This window comes from Malurus melanocephalus, unplaced genomic scaffold, assembly GCF_030028575.1.
Source record: "Malurus melanocephalus ecotype Western Australia unplaced genomic scaffold, MMel_1.1 scaffold_88, whole genome shotgun sequence".
NCBI lineage: Eukaryota > Metazoa > Chordata > Aves > Passeriformes > Maluridae > Malurus > Malurus melanocephalus.
In genome coordinates this window covers 216,212-233,851 of record NW_026623320.1, presented here as the reverse complement: position 1 = coordinate 233,851, position 17,640 = coordinate 216,212, and the positions used below count along the sequence as shown (strand labels likewise).

The 17,640-nt window shown below is 39.8% G+C and overlaps 1 protein-coding gene across 1 annotated transcript in view; it reads left to right on the top strand.

Annotated features, from left to right (window-relative positions):
* ATP10A (ATPase phospholipid transporting 10A (putative)) overlaps positions 1-17,640 on the top strand; it is a 114,377-nt gene that overhangs the window by 33,905 nt on the left and 62,832 nt on the right. Inside the window, exon 2 of the mRNA XM_057368086.1 lies at positions 9,602-9,806. Coding sequence (XP_057224069.1) covers positions 9,602-9,806 — 205 coding nt within the window. The remainder of the gene's footprint in view (positions 1-9,601; positions 9,807-17,640) is intronic.

Here is a 17,640-nt window from a genome sequence, read left to right as displayed (position 1 = left end):
CTCCAATACATGTTTCCAGTATCTTTAAAATTCAGTAACCCACATATTACAGTCTCACACCTACTGCTGTGTCTCACCTCACAGTAGAAAAAACGGTTCTGAAATATATAATAGCACCCAGATTTTTCTTCTGCAAGATGCTTCCAATAATATTACAGCCAAGAGATTTTTTTTCTCTCTCTTTTTTTTTTTTTTTTTTTTTTTTTTTAATCAATACTAGTTCTTTAAGCAGTGTAATTTTGTGTGGCACTGGAATAGCAAAGTCTGGTGTGTGGGCTAAAGCTAATTCCTGGAATTGCAGCCAGAAGAAGTTTAACAACAGCAATATGCAAAACATAATCTCAGTTGTTCTGACTATAGGCATTGTACCCTGGAATCCACTGAAATTTTAACTGGTACTCAGTATTTTTCCTGTCCTCAACTTGTCCTTCAGRTTGTCCAGATGAGAACATCCAAATGAGATGGATGTCATGGATGGATATTGCTCAGACAAAGATAGAACTGGAAGGAAAAAGTGAAAATAATTTTAGGAGGATCTGAAGAAGGTTGAACACTTATATTCAGTTTGAGATGTTGATTTTGCCTGTTAAATGTGAAAGTGATGAATTATTAATATACTTGTTAACATTAAATAGCCAAACTGTATTAACTTCTAGAGTGCTTTAGTGCAGTGATTAGGTAAAACGTGGCCTTGAGTGTTTTAAAGGAGATGTATGGCACAGTTAAACGCATAAAAATAGTCTCCCCATATAAGTATCAGTGAACAACTCCATCAGGACTATGAATGTAATTAACAGTGAATAACTTTCCTGATAAAAATTCTTTCCCTTTTTGCATGTTTATTTAAAAGAACTGGGATATTTTTTTTCAAATAAAAACAATTGCACTTTTTAAGAAGTATCTGTCTTTAGAAGATCTTTACAAATGGCTTTTCACATATACATAATGAATATATTAATGCTTTTTTTATGTCCTGGGTCAAGTTGTTTTGAGTTCAAATGAAGTAGATGTGTAGAACAAGAGGAATGAGAAGGAATAAAGTTTCCATCGAGATGTCAGAATTTGTTAAAGAATGGGATTTTCCTCAGTAACTGTGCAGAGCCATGCTTAATTTACCTTTTAAGATGTGCGTTTAAGATATGAAGAGCTCCCTTGGAACAGTCATCTGATTGCACTGCCTTAAATGTAGTGGGAGAGCACCAAAAGGAGGATTTAGTCCACTGGATTTGTTCATCTAGCTCGCACCTGAATTTTAGGCAGTAAGACAAGTATTCCTAAGTATCCTTATGGCCATTAATTATTGGTTTAGAGGACACGGACTCTGGAAAGCTTCTACATGGAGCTCACCTCTTACCAAAATTTGGCACTTAGAAGTTCTCCCAAGGAAGAGTTCCTGCTTTTTCTTTTTCTTTAATTGTTTAGGCAGCAGGCACAGAGATATGTGTCCTCCTCCATGAGGTTTCTGTCATTAGGTATCKTCTATTTCAGTGGGTTCCCTTCAGCAGGGGATTATTTCTTCTATGTTTTCAGAGCACCGGGCTCTGCTGAATCTTTTTGTAGTGCTTGGAGCAGCACATGTAAATATTCAATGTTAATGTCTGTGATGGCTCTGAAAATCAGGRTGAGAATCTGGCTGTGAGCCAGGTCACATCCAAGCTGTTCTTCCACTTCTTCCACCTTCTTGTGTGATATCATTTAGAAAACCTCAACACTAACCATTACCTGCCTGTCCTGCTATATATAAAGACACTGATACCCTTCTCTCCCAATATATCTGTTTACTGTAAGAGTGATAGGACATTTTTAGCATTTTTGGCAGCCAACATAAGAGAATCATACCACTTACAGAAACCCTAATACTAGATGTCTTGTTTTAAAATTAAGTTCTTGAAGACGGCTTTTTTTTTCTTTCTTCAATTTATGTAAATTTGCATTATATGTTCTGTTTTTATGTTTCATGTTGTTATTGCAACAAGTTTCTTGGCTGAAAAATAATTTATTCTGGCTAGTAAAGTTTCATTATAGTTAACAATAGTGAGTTTTCTTTCAACATGAGGTATAATGTAGGTAACACTGCCAAGAGAAGTTAAATTACTACTTCCACATTATAAGCCTGAATTGTTGAGGTTTCTTGGGTTYCTTTTCATAGCAAGTTTGACCAGTAGCAGAACAATTAGCTGTTTCTTCAGAAAGCATTAATTTAATAAAATGTGCCTTTATGTCTCATTGTGATATGTGCAGATTTGCTTCTAGCAACTGTAACATACATTTGCACACGCTAATACTCCAGAAATAAAAAAGGATATTTGAAATCCATTAAAATAATACCCTTAAAATAATGTGAAGATTATGGAGTCTATTTAGGAACTTCAGTTATGGTGAGATTTCMTTCTCTTCAGTGTTTCTCAAAAACACACTCTACTAATCAGTTTTGTCTGATTAATATCAGATTCATAGTCTCTTCATTATTTATTTTCACAGAAACAGATGTTATCATTTGTGGTGGAATGGAGACATATTCTGGGCATTATGTAATCTCCTTTGGCATTAACTTATGCTACATGTTTTTCCTTCCTTTTGCCACAACATTGTAATTGTACCCAAATGGTTCTCAACATGTTTCCATAGATACTTGACATGTTCAGACTTTGTGCAGTGTATGCCTTGGTCTCACAGATAGCTCTTGTTTTTAAACTCTGAGATCTGCAACACCCATAGTTTTCAAATCATAATCAATGCTGGTTATAAAAGCAGTTTTGTTCACATGTTTCAGTGATRCCCACCATCTCTTTTTTTGTAGCCTGTGATAAATTTTGCAACATCTCCGCTTGCCACTTAAATGTTCATAGTGTGCCATGAGCTTCCTTAGTGTGAGCCCTCTCCACACCTGCAGGAGTGTTGGGAGCAAAGGTGGGGRATTAAAGGTGAAGGCTCCAGCCCAGGCAAGAGAAAGAAGAGATGATTTGGGAAAACCGTATGAGCATGAGGGACCTGTGGGGAAACAGCCAGATGCTGGAGTCTCCCTAAAGATAGTTTGGCCTGATGTGACACTTCCATGTTTGCTTTACTTTGAGGTTGTGCTTCAGAAGTTGCTGCTCTGCTTGGGCTCTGCTAATTAGCTCCAAGTTTTTTTTAGTTAGCTTGGTCCTAACCAGAAGACCTGTCACAGCACTTGTAGGCAAATGATTGGAACGTATTTTAAGTCACTGGGAGCAGACATGTACCTGAATAATTCTTTTGTGCTCCCCCAATCTATTTCTGCCTCCTGAGATAAAAAAGGAAGGACCTGGCTGACATCAAGAACAGATACAAAGTATGCCTTGTACGTGCACAACAACCCTTTGACTGTCTTTTGTGCAAGTCTTTTCCTCTTCCACAGATTTCATTTCTTGCTGTTCCTTTAAAATCCTACTGGTTCAATGGCCAACCTCAGCTGGCAGGGAAGGCAAAGGAGTCTGATTTCTTTTGAAGTAAAGACGAATGTTACTTCAAAAGCAGGTCAGCGGATGGGCTTGGACTGGGAAATTACATTTTATCTGGATGTTWTGAGAGGCTTGAAAACCTCTGTGTTGCAGCTGAAACGTATGTAGGAAGGGGTAGCTCTATAAATCAGATCAAACAGGCTAGACACCCCAAAAAGTACAAGAGAACATCTCATCTTCTGGTACATGTATTTCACAAGCCCTGCTGAGATGAATGTGGGAGCCTGCGCTGGGACTAAGCTAGGGCAGTGCTACATAGAAGCAGGGGTGCCCCAACCACTTGATCTGATGGAGCAGATCTGCATCAGCCATTCCCACTCGTTAACTGTAATCTTTGTCAGTGGAGAGGTATAGGAAGTAAGAAATGAATACTGGTAGTCCCCATCCTCTCAATTTAATGCAAAATTTCTAGTATGCAGACCTTGCACAAGTGGAACAGATTACAGCTGCATGGCTTTYATATTTCTTTGCCAAGTATTGCTTGTGATAATTTTCCCGAACTTAAAAAAGAAATTATATAGAAAAGGCAAGATTTAAGTTATTATTATATACACATATATATAAAACAGTAATCTTAAGCAATTTTTAATAATTCCTTATTATGCCAAAAGAGCTAAAATACATTCAAAAGAAGTAAACAATTGTTTTTGTAATTTCTGAATGGAAACAGTTTGAAAATCTTCAACCTTTTGTAGGTATCAAGTGGTGTCTACATGGCTAGAAAGCAGAATGATGGGCATGATCTTTATCAGCTTATGTTACAAAGGAGGCCAGAAGCAGAAAAAGCATAATTAATATGAAAATAAAATGTCATTTATGAGTTTCTATGTTTCTAAATTAGAAACTGACATTAAAAAACCTCATCAATATTTTTTGGTTTGTTCAGGTTTTGCTGAACAAAGTAGTAGTTTTCCTGCTAACCAAAGCCAATCTCAAATTTGGCACTCACCTGCAGGCTGTTCTTGTTCAAAACAGAGCATTGGCCAAATATATGCAATAGGTAGACTAATAAGAATTTTTAATAGCAAAGGAAGTATTCTTCTCTGTGTTCATGCACTTGAAAGRATGTTTTAGACTTTTCTGTGTATATTCAAAAGCAGATATACCATGATAATGGCACTTCATCATTGCAATTTGACTCCTGCCAGGTCTACATCTGCTGTTGGCTAACAAAAATGTTGATGTCAATGCAGCTGTATCAGCTGACTTTCCAGCTATTTATCTTTAGATTTCTATCAATGTTTACCTATAACAGAAAAGTGAAAGCACTGGAAAGTTCTACTTCCAGCTGTGCTAGAGACAAGCATGAAGATGTACATGACTGTGGGTTTAAACCACAGCTGACAGATACATTCTTTGCGTGCAAGTGTATTGATAAAGATTAGGTTGTGTGCAGGAGGATGCGCATTTTTAATATGTGCGCTCAACACAACACGTTATAGTAGCTGGGCATAGCTGTCTGAAATAATTAGTTCACCACTGTGATTTAACTACAGAGTATCAATAATATCTGTTCCTTCTAAAGAATACCATTAGTTCATGGCAGCTTATTGTTTTGGAGGACTTTCATCTAACTCTCCAGGTTTGAAAGTTTTAGCAACTCTGACCCTTTCCTGTTATTCATCATGGTTTGCAGCATTTGTTTCTTGTAGCATCAGCCTTAAGTGTATTGCAGGTAATAAAATGTGTCTTCATGCTCATGATAAATGAGGGCAGGCARAACTAGAGTTGTGGGGTGTCGGTTTCTGGGCTCAATACCCATGTCACTATTTCCTATGACCATTGGAGGGGACTGAACTCATTGAGATGCTGCATCCTGTTCTTGTGTTCCTGCCAGAATGCCTTGAGCCTTTCGACAAAATATTCCAGGAGGTTTGATGACGTTTGCTTGAACTTGACAAAAGCTTTTGTTAAAAAATCCATTGTTCACAGTGCTACAGCTGYCATAAATGAGTGGTTTAGACCACTTCAAGAGTCACAATCAAAGGTATTACAAAAAGCAGRTTTTAATGAAAATTTGTGAAAGTATGACTTAAMAGAGTTTGATGGCAAGGTTCACTCTATTACTATAGAGATGAAGCATACAGGGAAAGTAGAATTATAATCAATTTTGCATGATTTAGAGGSCAGGATGAGGGTGCAAGGGGTAAGGGAGATTTCCCCATTGAGTCATGAGTTATGGAGGCTTCCTTGCTTTCTAAACTTCTGATAGAATCTAAGTGCAGCTCAATCTAGACTTCATGTCAGACTTTGTCAATGGGATATCTAAAGGATTTAATAGGGAAATCCTGCCGTTGGGTCATAAGATTCAGAATAGACTCCCTTTTTTTCTAAACTCCTGATGCAGCATAAGTGTAGCTGAGTCCAGTCATAGCCTCAAACCTGGGCAATGTTTTATGTCTGAAGGACTTAGCAGCACTCAGTAATTGACTAATTTAATGTTTACAAAGTGATTCAGTAGGATTAACTGTAATCAAAATAGTAACTCAATTATCTCTAGGGTGTTCAAATTAATTCACACATGCACACACACAGACACAAAGATGTGTATATACATATGTGTGTATATTCATATTTATGCACMAAGGTGCCTGTTTAAAGTTCCACTTTGTTTCACTGGAGTGTCAGTGAAATGCTCACATGGAATGTCTGGGCATTTCTCAGTGGGAGGGGCTTGAGTGTGAAGGACTGGGGGATGTCAKCCCAGGCCGACACATCAGCTTTTGGTGAGAGTCCTCCGAGTATGGCAACTCAACAGTTTGCAAGCTCTGAGAGGTGCCCCGCTCTGAGGGAGGTGCTGGTGCAGCCTGCTGTGATCTGGGGGAATTCAAAGGGTCTTACGGAGCACCACTGTTTAAACAGTCACCAGATGATTGGGATTTTTTTATTAATCCATTTTCATCTTGACTATAACTCAAGTTGATAATTACCGAAAACATTCAAAAGCCCAGTTCCACTAGGGTCCCTGACATGAACAGTGCCATTCCTCTTAGCCATGCAAGAGTTCCTGGTATGGTCAAGGAGAAATCACATAATGCCCAACTCATTACAAAAGCCAGGGCCTAACGAGAATTATTGAAACTGTAGAACAGGCTTGAAGAGGTAGAGCAGACCCAAGGAGGTCATCCTTTTGGGCTCCTTGTCTTATAGAATGCCTTGCATTTCTAACTCTGTATCATATAACTTTATTGGCACRGTGTAAAAGCAAGAATAAACATTTAGTAGGTGATACAAAACTTGGAAAACAAAGTCCACTCTCTGCAGAATCAATGGAAAGAACTTTAYTGAAAGTTTGTACTGGCTGCAGGATATGATGGCTGTCTTGAAGTGYGCTAACCTGCATGTTCAGAGGACTAGGCTGAGCATGTTAAAGGAAAATTTCATAGGGCCTGGTGTATTCATGGTCCAGATAGTCTCTGAGCCACCCATGTGARGACAGGATCATGCCATCCTCTGCAGAGAGCGCTTGCAGTGACCACTCACTGCCTGCAGTGAGACAAGTCTCAGTTGAGAGCTCTGCTAGAGGACACAGAGCAACCCAGTCCAAAGAGGATTAGGAAGTAATTTTCTGTGAAGACAGTAATTTTCCAYCTGCTATTGACCCTTGTTAGCAAAGAGCTGATCAAGTCGAATACTGGGCCAAATTGTTCCCGTGAGCCTAATGAAGGGGGCTGTGCCCTGGGGCCCTGGTGCATGTCCGAGAAGTATTACATTCATAGATTTATTGAATCACAGAATGGTTTGTCTTGGTAAGGACCTTTAAAGATTGCTTAGTCCAATACTCTGCCAGGGGCAGASACACCCTTCACTATATCAGATTGCTCAAAGCCCCATTTTGAGCACGTCCAGGGATGGGGCATCCACAGCTTCACTGGGCAACCTGTTCCAGTGTCCTACCAGCCTCACCATAAGAAATTTCTCCCATGTGTTTCTAAACCYATCCACTTTCAGTTTAAAACCATTATCCCTTGTCCTGTGACTGTAGGCACTGGTGATAACTGTCTTTTTTACAAATCCCCTTTTTATACTAAAAGACCACAATAAGATCTCCCTGCAGCTTTCTCTTCTCCAGGCTGAACAATTTTATTTATTCCAGCAGAGCCATTTGGCCTTGTGTTGCTTGATATCCACCCTTCCTGCCACAGTGTATATAGTTGTGGCAGTTGCTAAGCATGTGAGGGGTGAGGAAATGCTAAAATAGCAAAGCTTTTCAACAATAGAAATTAAATAAAAAAATAGTAGCRCTTATAGCATAATATGGGATTGCTTGCTATTTTTATCCTGATCATGCTTTTGTACTGCTGCTTCTTGTACATCACCCAGTTTCACAGTTAAATGAAATAGGATGAGGAAAAATAGACACATGTAAAGGGATGAGGAGTTACAGACAGCAGAGCTAAAAACCCCTTCAGATCTGCCATGCAGTAATTTGTATTGTTATGGCACACTGGGTTTCAAAACAATTCATACTCATTAGCAGAGAAATTTCAATGTTCGTTTCAGCCTGATTATGAGCAAAATGGGTAATTTCAGCATACAGTAGGTATATTACTTGCCTTTGTTAGATTATYGTGTTTTACACTTGGCTCTTACGAATCCTTTTCAGGTTTTATCAAAATAAGAATCACAGCCGTAAGTTTCATTTCTCCCCTCATAAACTGGATGTTAGGAAAAGATAATGAAGAAATTCTGGAGAGTAAAACCTGATCTGATACATCCATGTTATGCTATCTGACCCTTYATTGTTCAGAATTTTTGGCTAAATACAGGAATGAATGCCACTTAAGTTACTAATTCCTCCAACACCAGTGAAGGCATGACTGTCAGTAACTCCAAAGCAGCAATATTGTCAGGACTTCCTTGCTTCCACTAGGTTACAAATCTATTCATGTTACTGCTGAAAGTGATGTATTTAAAAAAAATATACTTTATAGAATATGAAACAGCCACTGCCACTTCTCCCCACCCCTCATCAGAATCCCATTCTGCCGATTCCAGTGCTGTCCCAGGAGACAGTCTCAGGTGACAGTTCCAGCATTAACAACTGTCTTGGTTCTTACACAGCAGAAGGCCTTGTAATGGCCTAGAAAAGTGTTAGAATATTAGCTTCCCATTTTCAGGAGGTATTTTACCAAGTCAATATTAGGCCTATTTTGAAATTGATTTCTTTCAAAATCACAGCAAAATAAATCACTTTCCACAAATGCCAAGAAATCACATGAGTCTGTGCCTGATGTAAAATTAAAATCTGAAATTTTAGCTAAAATTAATGAAGCAATCACCTTTTCCTTTTTTCTCTTGCTCTCAAGGAAAAGTTAAAAAATAAAAAARTAGCAAACCAGCATGACCTTTAAAACTAGAGCAGCTTAGTGCTTGTAATTCAAAATGAAAGGGTCAGGATAACTAAGCAGATATTAGCTATGTAACAGACAGCACTCTGGCTAGAATGGAAATAGAGTAGAAATTCTTAAAAGAAATTTAAGTGTCCTTTCTCAGGAGAACAGCTAGGACTGTATTTTACCACACAGCATGTCCTTGTAATTCTAGGTTTAGTGATCAATAGTGGAAATTCTTCTCAGTTAGGGATCTCTGTCCAGATACRATGTGCAGCAGTATACAGAGTTTGTCCCTATTGGAAAAAAGGAACAAGGGAAAGCTTTCTGAGGGTGCATCAGAGGGTGGCACATGAGGGAGAACAAGCAGGTGTCCTGCACCCAGACCTGTTCTCATTTCCTCCCTTGCCCTATAAGTGATCCTTTCAACACAGTATGGGCACCAGCCCTCTCTGCTTCATGAGGTCATGTGGGTGACTCAGAGCATGGAGGGAGGAGAAGGAGAATGTGTGAAGCTCCTTTTTACCCTGCTTACTGAAGTCTGACATCAACATGTTGTCCTYTGGATGTTTAAAGTGGCTCTTGGTAACTCAGACCTGGTTCTGAGTCACTGGGARGTGGCCCCTGGCACTCTGCATCAACTTTTCCCAGAGTAACTCGAGAGTTCCYGAGGACTTCTAAAGGCATTGTACTCCTGTTACAAATCAAACCAGATTTATCAAAAGAATCTCAGTCTGTGCAGTTTTTTTTATTTAAAAGTCTTGTAAATGTCCTTTTATTTTTCAGAAATGAGAAGAAATATATAAGCAGATACTGGAAAGAAGTGAAGGTCGGAGACTTTGTGCAGCTTCGCTGTAATGAAATTATACCTGCTGACATATTGCTGCTCTCCTCAAGTGATCCCGATGGGCTGTGCCATATAGAAACAGCTAACCTGGATGGTGAAACTAATTTAAAACAAAGACAGGTGGTGAGGAAGTTCTTAGAACTGGTAAGTCTCCATTCCTACCTYTCATTTAAGATAAGAATTTCTTTCAAGTAAGTAGCTGGTTACYGATACTCTCCACACCAGCTAAATCTGCTTGATTCAGTAGTGTTGATGAACTGCTGTTATGGTTGTCATTAAAATGTTAGCACTTGCCAATAACTGACCTCATCACAGTATCAGAAGTTTTACCATCATTTTTCCCTGAATCTGAATAGGAATTATGTGGGGCAATTGTGTGTGGTTGGAAAATGTTGGAGGATTTTAATGGCTTCTATTGTAGCTTGATTCTTAAAAACACATTTTAACTGCCCAAGGAGAAGCCACTTAAATATAAACATGTACTTTCCCTGCCTGCAAACCAGATCAGTTTCAATTAGGAATCTGCCTGAAACTCTGGGTTGCAGAATATCCCTCCAGCACTTGGAGCATTAAAGCTTGTAAGATTTTAAAGGGACAGCATGCATTCATTCTGGAGGTATCTGTGCTCAAAAACTGTTTTACTGCTCTCTCACTATGCTTATCTCTCCCCAACAGSACTATTTTAAAACAAAACATAATCCAGATCAGTTACTGTCAGCAGAATTAGAGGAAATTACCTGAGGTTTTACTTGCTTTAATGATCTTWTTGAAATAGTATTTATTTGTATGCCCTCCTCTCCCATCCCTCTTGCCAGCTAACTAGTTTCCTGTGTTTGTGAGGAAAAAAAACATTTTTTAGAACTAAGCAACATAATTTCTCCTAGTAGCACTTCTAATTTGACAGATTTTGCAAACAATGGGAGCTGCTGCCCTTGTCATCAAAGGTAACTACAGAAGCCTGTGGTTGTACTGAGGTAGATCAGYATTAATGAAGTTATTGTTCAACCAACAGGACAAAAGTCAGTGTGCCTTCCAAATAATTTTTATGACAGGTAGTGACTTTCTCTAAATAGTTTGTAAAAACATGAGATAAAGACTTGTTTAATGGTCATTGATTTCCACACAGAATTTGGACATGACATGGCAGCTACCACCATTGCAAGAAGCTTAATCAGCTACTGGCCAAATGTTTCAAAAACTCTYATTGTTTCAAAGTTAATTGAATTGCTGCTCAAACCTCCCATCCTGTTCCCACTGAGAGGAAATCGCTCCCAGGATAGAGCTTCAGGGAGGTGCTCAGGTGATGTATCATAGTTTTCTGCCWATGTAGGCTTCTTATGTGACTTCAGGTACATTAGGTAGGACAAAGCCTGCAGATTTCATTTAGGTAATGAAATACAGGCATGATTTTGCATTTGTGGGTACAGTTATAAGCTAAGGGCACATTCCAGCTCGGTCTCAAAGGGAAGGCACCTCCACTCATCTGCAGCAAATGGTTGGATCCTGTGATCCGAGACCACTGGACAGACATCAGTAGGTGTTGGTAAACATGGTGAAAGGAATTGATGTGTCCATCTACAAATTATCAGAAGATTGGCTTTCAAGACCCTTGCTGCCCAAAGGAGTTCCTTGTACTGCCTCAGGATCCCCAGCTCCCTGACAGCAGAGTGTGATTCAGCATTCCTGGAAGCTGTCAGGCTCAGAGGACACCTGCCAACCCTACAGACTGCCCTGCTCCTGTGAGCTGTGGCACTTAGACGTGTGCCTGAGCCATCAGTTGGCAGCCAGCGATCACATGCATCCATTAACACAGCAGGAAAACCAGGAGGGAGTACCACAGCAACCTTATGTTTGGGATACCCAATGAGGTTTAAATTGCTGTCCCAACCAGGCAGCTAAAGACTTCAATTCTGTGTTTTGTACAGCTTGGCAAGTTCTGTAACCTTTAGACTGTAGTGTAGAAGTGAGTGGCAGTGCCATTGTCTCCTAAAACAGGTTAAAGGTTACCAAAGACTTAATTGGGCTTCACTGGGGAAGAAGGCTGAGGAAACAGTTCCTGCCTAGGGAAGCACAGCTTGCTTTATGTGGCAAGCACACCACAGTATACATGGCATGGCTTGCTCAGCATACCCTGCTTTACTGAGGGAGTTACTTCTCATGTAGATACTTGCAGTCAGCTTCAYAGACAACTAGCACACTTTGGATTTCCAGCCCATCCTCCTTCCATATCTTAGTTCTCTGTATTACAAGATGATTGTGGAACTTTTCTATCTCAGAAGTGTGCTCAGAAAAATGTGGATAAATATTTTTTAAAAATAAATTTCAGATCACAAGGTGCCAAGCTACAATAGCAGTGAGGTCCATAGTAAATTGTCAGGGGTTAAACAGAGGTCAATGACAGAAAGCTCATTCATTCCARTGAAAACAGGACTGGTCCTCAAGGAGTCAAGTATTGAAAGAGAACTTGTAAGAAAACCACATTTGATTACCTCCCCTCTCTTAAAATAGCTGAGAARGCAGGAAATATCCAAGCCTGGGTTCCTATGTCAACTAAGTTGTAGGCAAAGTGCACACTCACAAGTACAAAGTCTTCAGCAGCTCCAGCATCACAGAGCCTCTCTGTAACTGSACCCCATAAGTTATCCAGCAGAATGCTTGCAATCCTCATTAAATTCCTGGCCAAAACCTGTCTAAGCATACTGTTAATTCATGCAGCAGCATTAGCTTCCACACTCCTTACTAGTAAGAATAGGCTCCTAATGATTCTTGAAGATACTGCCTTGCTGAGAGACACTCAGCYGTGGGATAGAGGGAGGTGCTTGGGAAATGTTGGATGAATAGTAGGATCACAGCCAAGTCACATGGAATAGCAAGGTGATGCCTGTCTGTCGGACTCAAGTTCAGTTCCTCTCTGGATATGTSTTTAAGTTACCACAACTGGAGAGAACTTACAATATAATAACTTAGATATCATAAAATACTTTGGATGAACAAAATTTTCTCTCACCTAGTGCTAACCCTCCTTYTGCCAAACCTCAGAGAAGCTTATTCCCAAATCTCCCGCAGGACCTGCATCCCAGCCAGTTCCTGAAATACTTTTATGTTTGTTCATTAACACTGAGCTCAGCAGAAGTCATGTTTATAGCTGTTTGGTTCTGTCATTCTGCAGCCCTGTTGTTCAAGCAGGAAAACAAACAAATAGATTATGTAGTCCTGACCCTCTCTTTCCCACACAGCTAAAGGCTTTCCCCACCTCCTTTGCAGAGTGACGTGCCTTGTCATGTGGCTTATCATGGGACCAGAAACACAGATTTTTTTTTTTTTTGGAAGCTTCTTTTCAAAGTATCAGTTGTCAATAGCTGTCTTTAAATAATGTCTCTGTATCAGTATCTCAAGTATTTAAAAGAAACTTCTACGAAGCATGGTATGTCTGTGCTTCATGTATGAGCTACCTGATGACTTTGGAGCACATGCCTGTGAAGCAGGATAGCTGTTTCTATAGCTGCCACTCAGCTGGGCATGGGAATGGAGTGGGGTGGCAGTAGGAACTGTTGTTTTAAGCTACTGCCATGCTTTCTTGATTCTGTTCCTGGCCTGTGCACCCCCGCGCAATTTACAGCCCCACAGGTCTGTGCTGGGCTCTCAGAGAGAGCCTGGTTGCCRCTTTTAGTCAGTGAAGTTGTGTGTGCTGGGCAGTCCTCTTGCAACCACTGCATTTTCTCCAAATGCTCTCTCCAAAGGCCAGCAAGGCCAGCACTGCTGGGTACAACTCTCCTCTGGAATGGCTGCTGTTCCACCAGCATCCTCTGAAAGATCTTTGTGTGTTTCTTTTCAGCAGCAACAGCATATAAGGTCATTAGACTCAGAGACTAAAAGGCCTCATGGTTTCCCCCTTCCAAACCTTTGTTCAGAAAAGTAACATTCTGACACCTTTTTAACCTGACTCTTGAAGAAGTAATAAGAAATTACAGAAGCTTTTCTATATCCTTGTCTCCAGTGCTTTGCCGGCATTATTTTATTCTGAACATATGCTCAAAATATCCAGGATCAGCATTTGTGGGTTTGGATTGTACCTCTCCACTTGTGAATTCTGGGAAACTGTTTTCCTTTATAGTGCAAGTGACCATAAATAYTGCTTATTTTAGTGCTGTTTTGAATTGTCTGAGTAATTTATAGTAGACTGGGAACATACTGCTTGTTAGCTTGGTGTGTTTGTTAACGAATGCAATCTGTYTGGCATAAACCTGTACTTTGTGTACGTGATTCTACACCTTATCGATTCACAAGCTGTGAGAAGAGTCACTGATACATTCCTCTGGCTTCCATGCCTGAAAACACCAGTCTGAATTATACCTTGTTGTTGTAGTCTCAAAATAGTTAGTCAAGAGAAAAGAAAATCACTCAGTGAGTAGRTTAAAAAAAGAAAAAAGAAAACAGGAGATATTACAAAGGCCTTGACATTTTTTCCTTCGAGACTTTAAATACTGTGTTCTTGTTATTCTGCTACTACAGCAACAGGATGTGTTAGAAATGTTTAAAATAGTCAGAAACATACTTCTGCATGCTAGGTCTTTATATGAACAGGAGAGTGGACTGTCTTTACCCTGAAACACAGATCAGGTCCGTGTGTGCAGCATGACACGCTGGCAAGTGCAGGCAGGAGAAAACACTGTGCTAAATCCCACTCTCAGTGATCTAACAGTGACAGTAAACATCTCTTGGGAAAAAAAAAAAAAAACAAAAACCAAAACAAACCAACTCTTTGTAGGTATTCTACCCGTTTCCTTCTAATTTCAAACCCACCCTCACTGCTGCCGAGTCACAGCAGCCATTTCTGCTGTACTGGATCTTACAGGAGACGCAGTAGGCAGGAGGAATCAATGTGTTTTCTGTGCTACTCTGCAAGCTGCCGTGCCACCACACCCTCTGCAACTGCTTATGGAATGTTTTCCATCCATCTGAGACGTCATGTCAGCCGCTCTTCAGAGAGTGGATAAGCAGATACAGCACGGGCTGCGAGAGCTCAAAACTCCCTTTCAGATTTCATAAACTTGATTTAGGATATTTTGATAGTATGAATCTAGACTCATGAAAAACATTTACATTTCCTTGCTCCACTGTTTTTACTCAGTATGCCTTTTAAYAAAATCCACAAAGACTCACTGTGGATTCTGGAGCAGCTTATGGTTTATTAACCACTGCCCCTGTCCTGGATGTTTATGTGGAAAGCTTCAGTTCAGCTGAAAGCTAAGCTAAATGTAGCAGCTGCCATCCCCTGTGAGGAGGTGTGTGTATCCCTGTGGGAGTGGTGGGGGCAGGAGATGCATTTTTTTCCTGCTCATTTTCTCCTAAGAGCAGAACTTTGTTCAAAACAAGCTTATTAGTAGCATGATTAAACAGGTTTAGATAAGCTTTGCAAATTACTTTGTGMCTGCTTATTTCTTCATCTGAAAAGCACATCTGAATTTGGTATCTGCTTGTYTGGGAGGTTCATTTGCATGCAGACTAGCACCAAAATAACTGATGAATCTGATTTCCTCACAAGTCAGTTTAGGAACCCTTCTGGAATATGTGTAAATGCAGAGCCTATGCTTTCTGTGGGCATATTTGTTCATCAGTCCCAGCCTGGAAGTTGGGCTAAATTGACAAATCCAGCTTTCATCCCAGCCCTGCCCAGTCCTGCACTATGCTGGAAATATATTGGGTACAGCTGGACTTAGAGAAACAGTTCCACAGCTCCTTGTTCCAAGCATKAAGCCATTTATACTGTTCTTTCTTTCCCTGTGAATGCCAGGCAGAAGCTGACCCAGAAGAGAAGATTATTTTCTAGGAGGGCTGCAGTGTAAGCCTGACTTGGTGGCTCCAGGCTGCCCTGTGTATGAGGTACTTTGGCAAGGGCAGCTCATGCTCATTGCATGTAAACATCTCACAGAGCAGCTTTGGTCTCTTGGTATAAATGTTGCTTTTGCATCCAGTTTTTACCCACTCAAGGAAAAATTAAAAAAAAAAAAAAATGTTGGTTTAGCCTAAACTGAGCTAATATTTCTTGTGCAGCAATCTGTATTGTCTAAGCTAGCTCAGTTTGAGAGAAGAGCTGAAGTTAAACCAGCTGAGCTCAACTTTTAGGTAGACTAGTTTTCAACTTACCTGTTGATCTGAGCTTCTTACCTGAGCTTCTTATCTCAGAGTCTAAATGGGTCTCCTAAAGCAAGAYAAGAGCAGGTAGAGCTGTATTCTCCCTGTTGCCTCTTGTCTTACTAGTACCCTCAGGCAATCATCTACCTGCAATTAATGGGAATAGTAYGCTATTATAATCAAGTAGATGTAAATTAATCAGCATACTCCATGTTGTTTGACTCAGTGTTGTTTTGACTGTGAGTACTTTGACAGGGTAGAATCAGGCCACAGTAACAATAACTGCCTCTCTAGCATCTTTTGGGGGGTTATCCCTTTTGTCTTTCTATTTTGCAGCATTTTGACAAGGTTCAGAAGGTGAYGAAAAGTGACTTGAAAACTCCAGATATGCACATGTTAAAACATCAGATTAGTGCTCCATCCCACAGGTGTTGCCAAAATTAATTTCCCTAAGGGAAAAGAAAGTTTAAAAAAACAACCAAACAAGAAAAAGTAAACAATGATTTTTGCTATGCACTATCAGAATATTAAAATAAAACCTATTGTTTTTTGTTTTATAGTTTAGCTGAAGACTTTAGGGGGAAAAGTATTGTAAAAAGACTTGTGTTAGTGCAAAATGCAAGCATGTCACACCCTGAGGACTTTTGTCTGAGATAATGCCTTGAACATTCAGTAGGTTTCTTTGATGGGGGGTGAATCATTATGAAAATGTCTACACCTCTATTGTTGTATCTTGTTTTGGATAGTATCTTGTTTAGAAATTACTTGTGTGGAAACTGTGGACATGTCTATTTAAAGAGGAAACAACTACCGACTCTCTAACAGAAATAAACATGTAACAGATGCCTGCAGAACAACCTGGTGCAGAGAACGACCCAAGTCGGTACTGTGGCTCTGTGTGAGCTAAAAGTGCTAAAGGAAGGCTGAGAACAATTTTTTACTTGACACTTTACCATGGCATTTAGTCAGCAGTCTTGCACTGGGAGGCATGGGGAAATAAAAACACTCAAAAATTTCTTGGTGGTTCACTTCCTCCTCGGTCACCTTTGCATACAGTTGATATCTCTTTCTAGTTTCTATTGCGCAGGTGTCCAGGCCACAAGTTTGAGTTTCAAGAGAGCTTCATTAGAGAGACAAAGAATTTGAATAACTGTCAGAGAAAAAATTGGATATAGTAATCYAAGCAATAGGAGGGAGAGGAGAGCRGAGGAAGAGTTCGGTYCTGAAGAATGCTGCRTACTTGACTTYTGCCATTGGCATTGGTGTTTGGTTTTGCGTTTAAGTATAGGTTAAAGGGGCTAAACTGATKAATCTAGGTTTGAGTATTGTGGCTATGAAGGGCCTCTCATCCCTAGGGTAACCCTTCCAGCACTAGTGGAACAGTGGTACATAAATCCATGTAAGGAAATCTATTATGMCAGTGCTCATGCTGCATCAGACCTTTGGAGAGGCAGGACATTTCATTCTCTGTATCAATAACCCAGGATTTCTCCATTTTGCTGTTTCTCTGAAAAGGTATTAGAAAACAAAAGAGCGTTTAATAGCCACAGAGAAAATAAAGTGCTATACTGCTTTCCTGTTAYAGAAAAGTAAACATTTACATTTAAAGCAAGTTATGAAGAGATTTTCYAATTTTTTTTCTCTTGAATTTTCTGATCTAGCCTAATTCAATTTTACTGAATGAATGTTTATTTCTAGAACTGTTTATTCATTATCCATTCATTGGCCTGAGAACAGGAAATACCTGGAATATATGTTCTTGTAAATGAGATTTTGTAACATAACACTGAGAACTCATGATTTTAGGACCAGGATTTTTGAGCTGGAAACATGTGATATTACA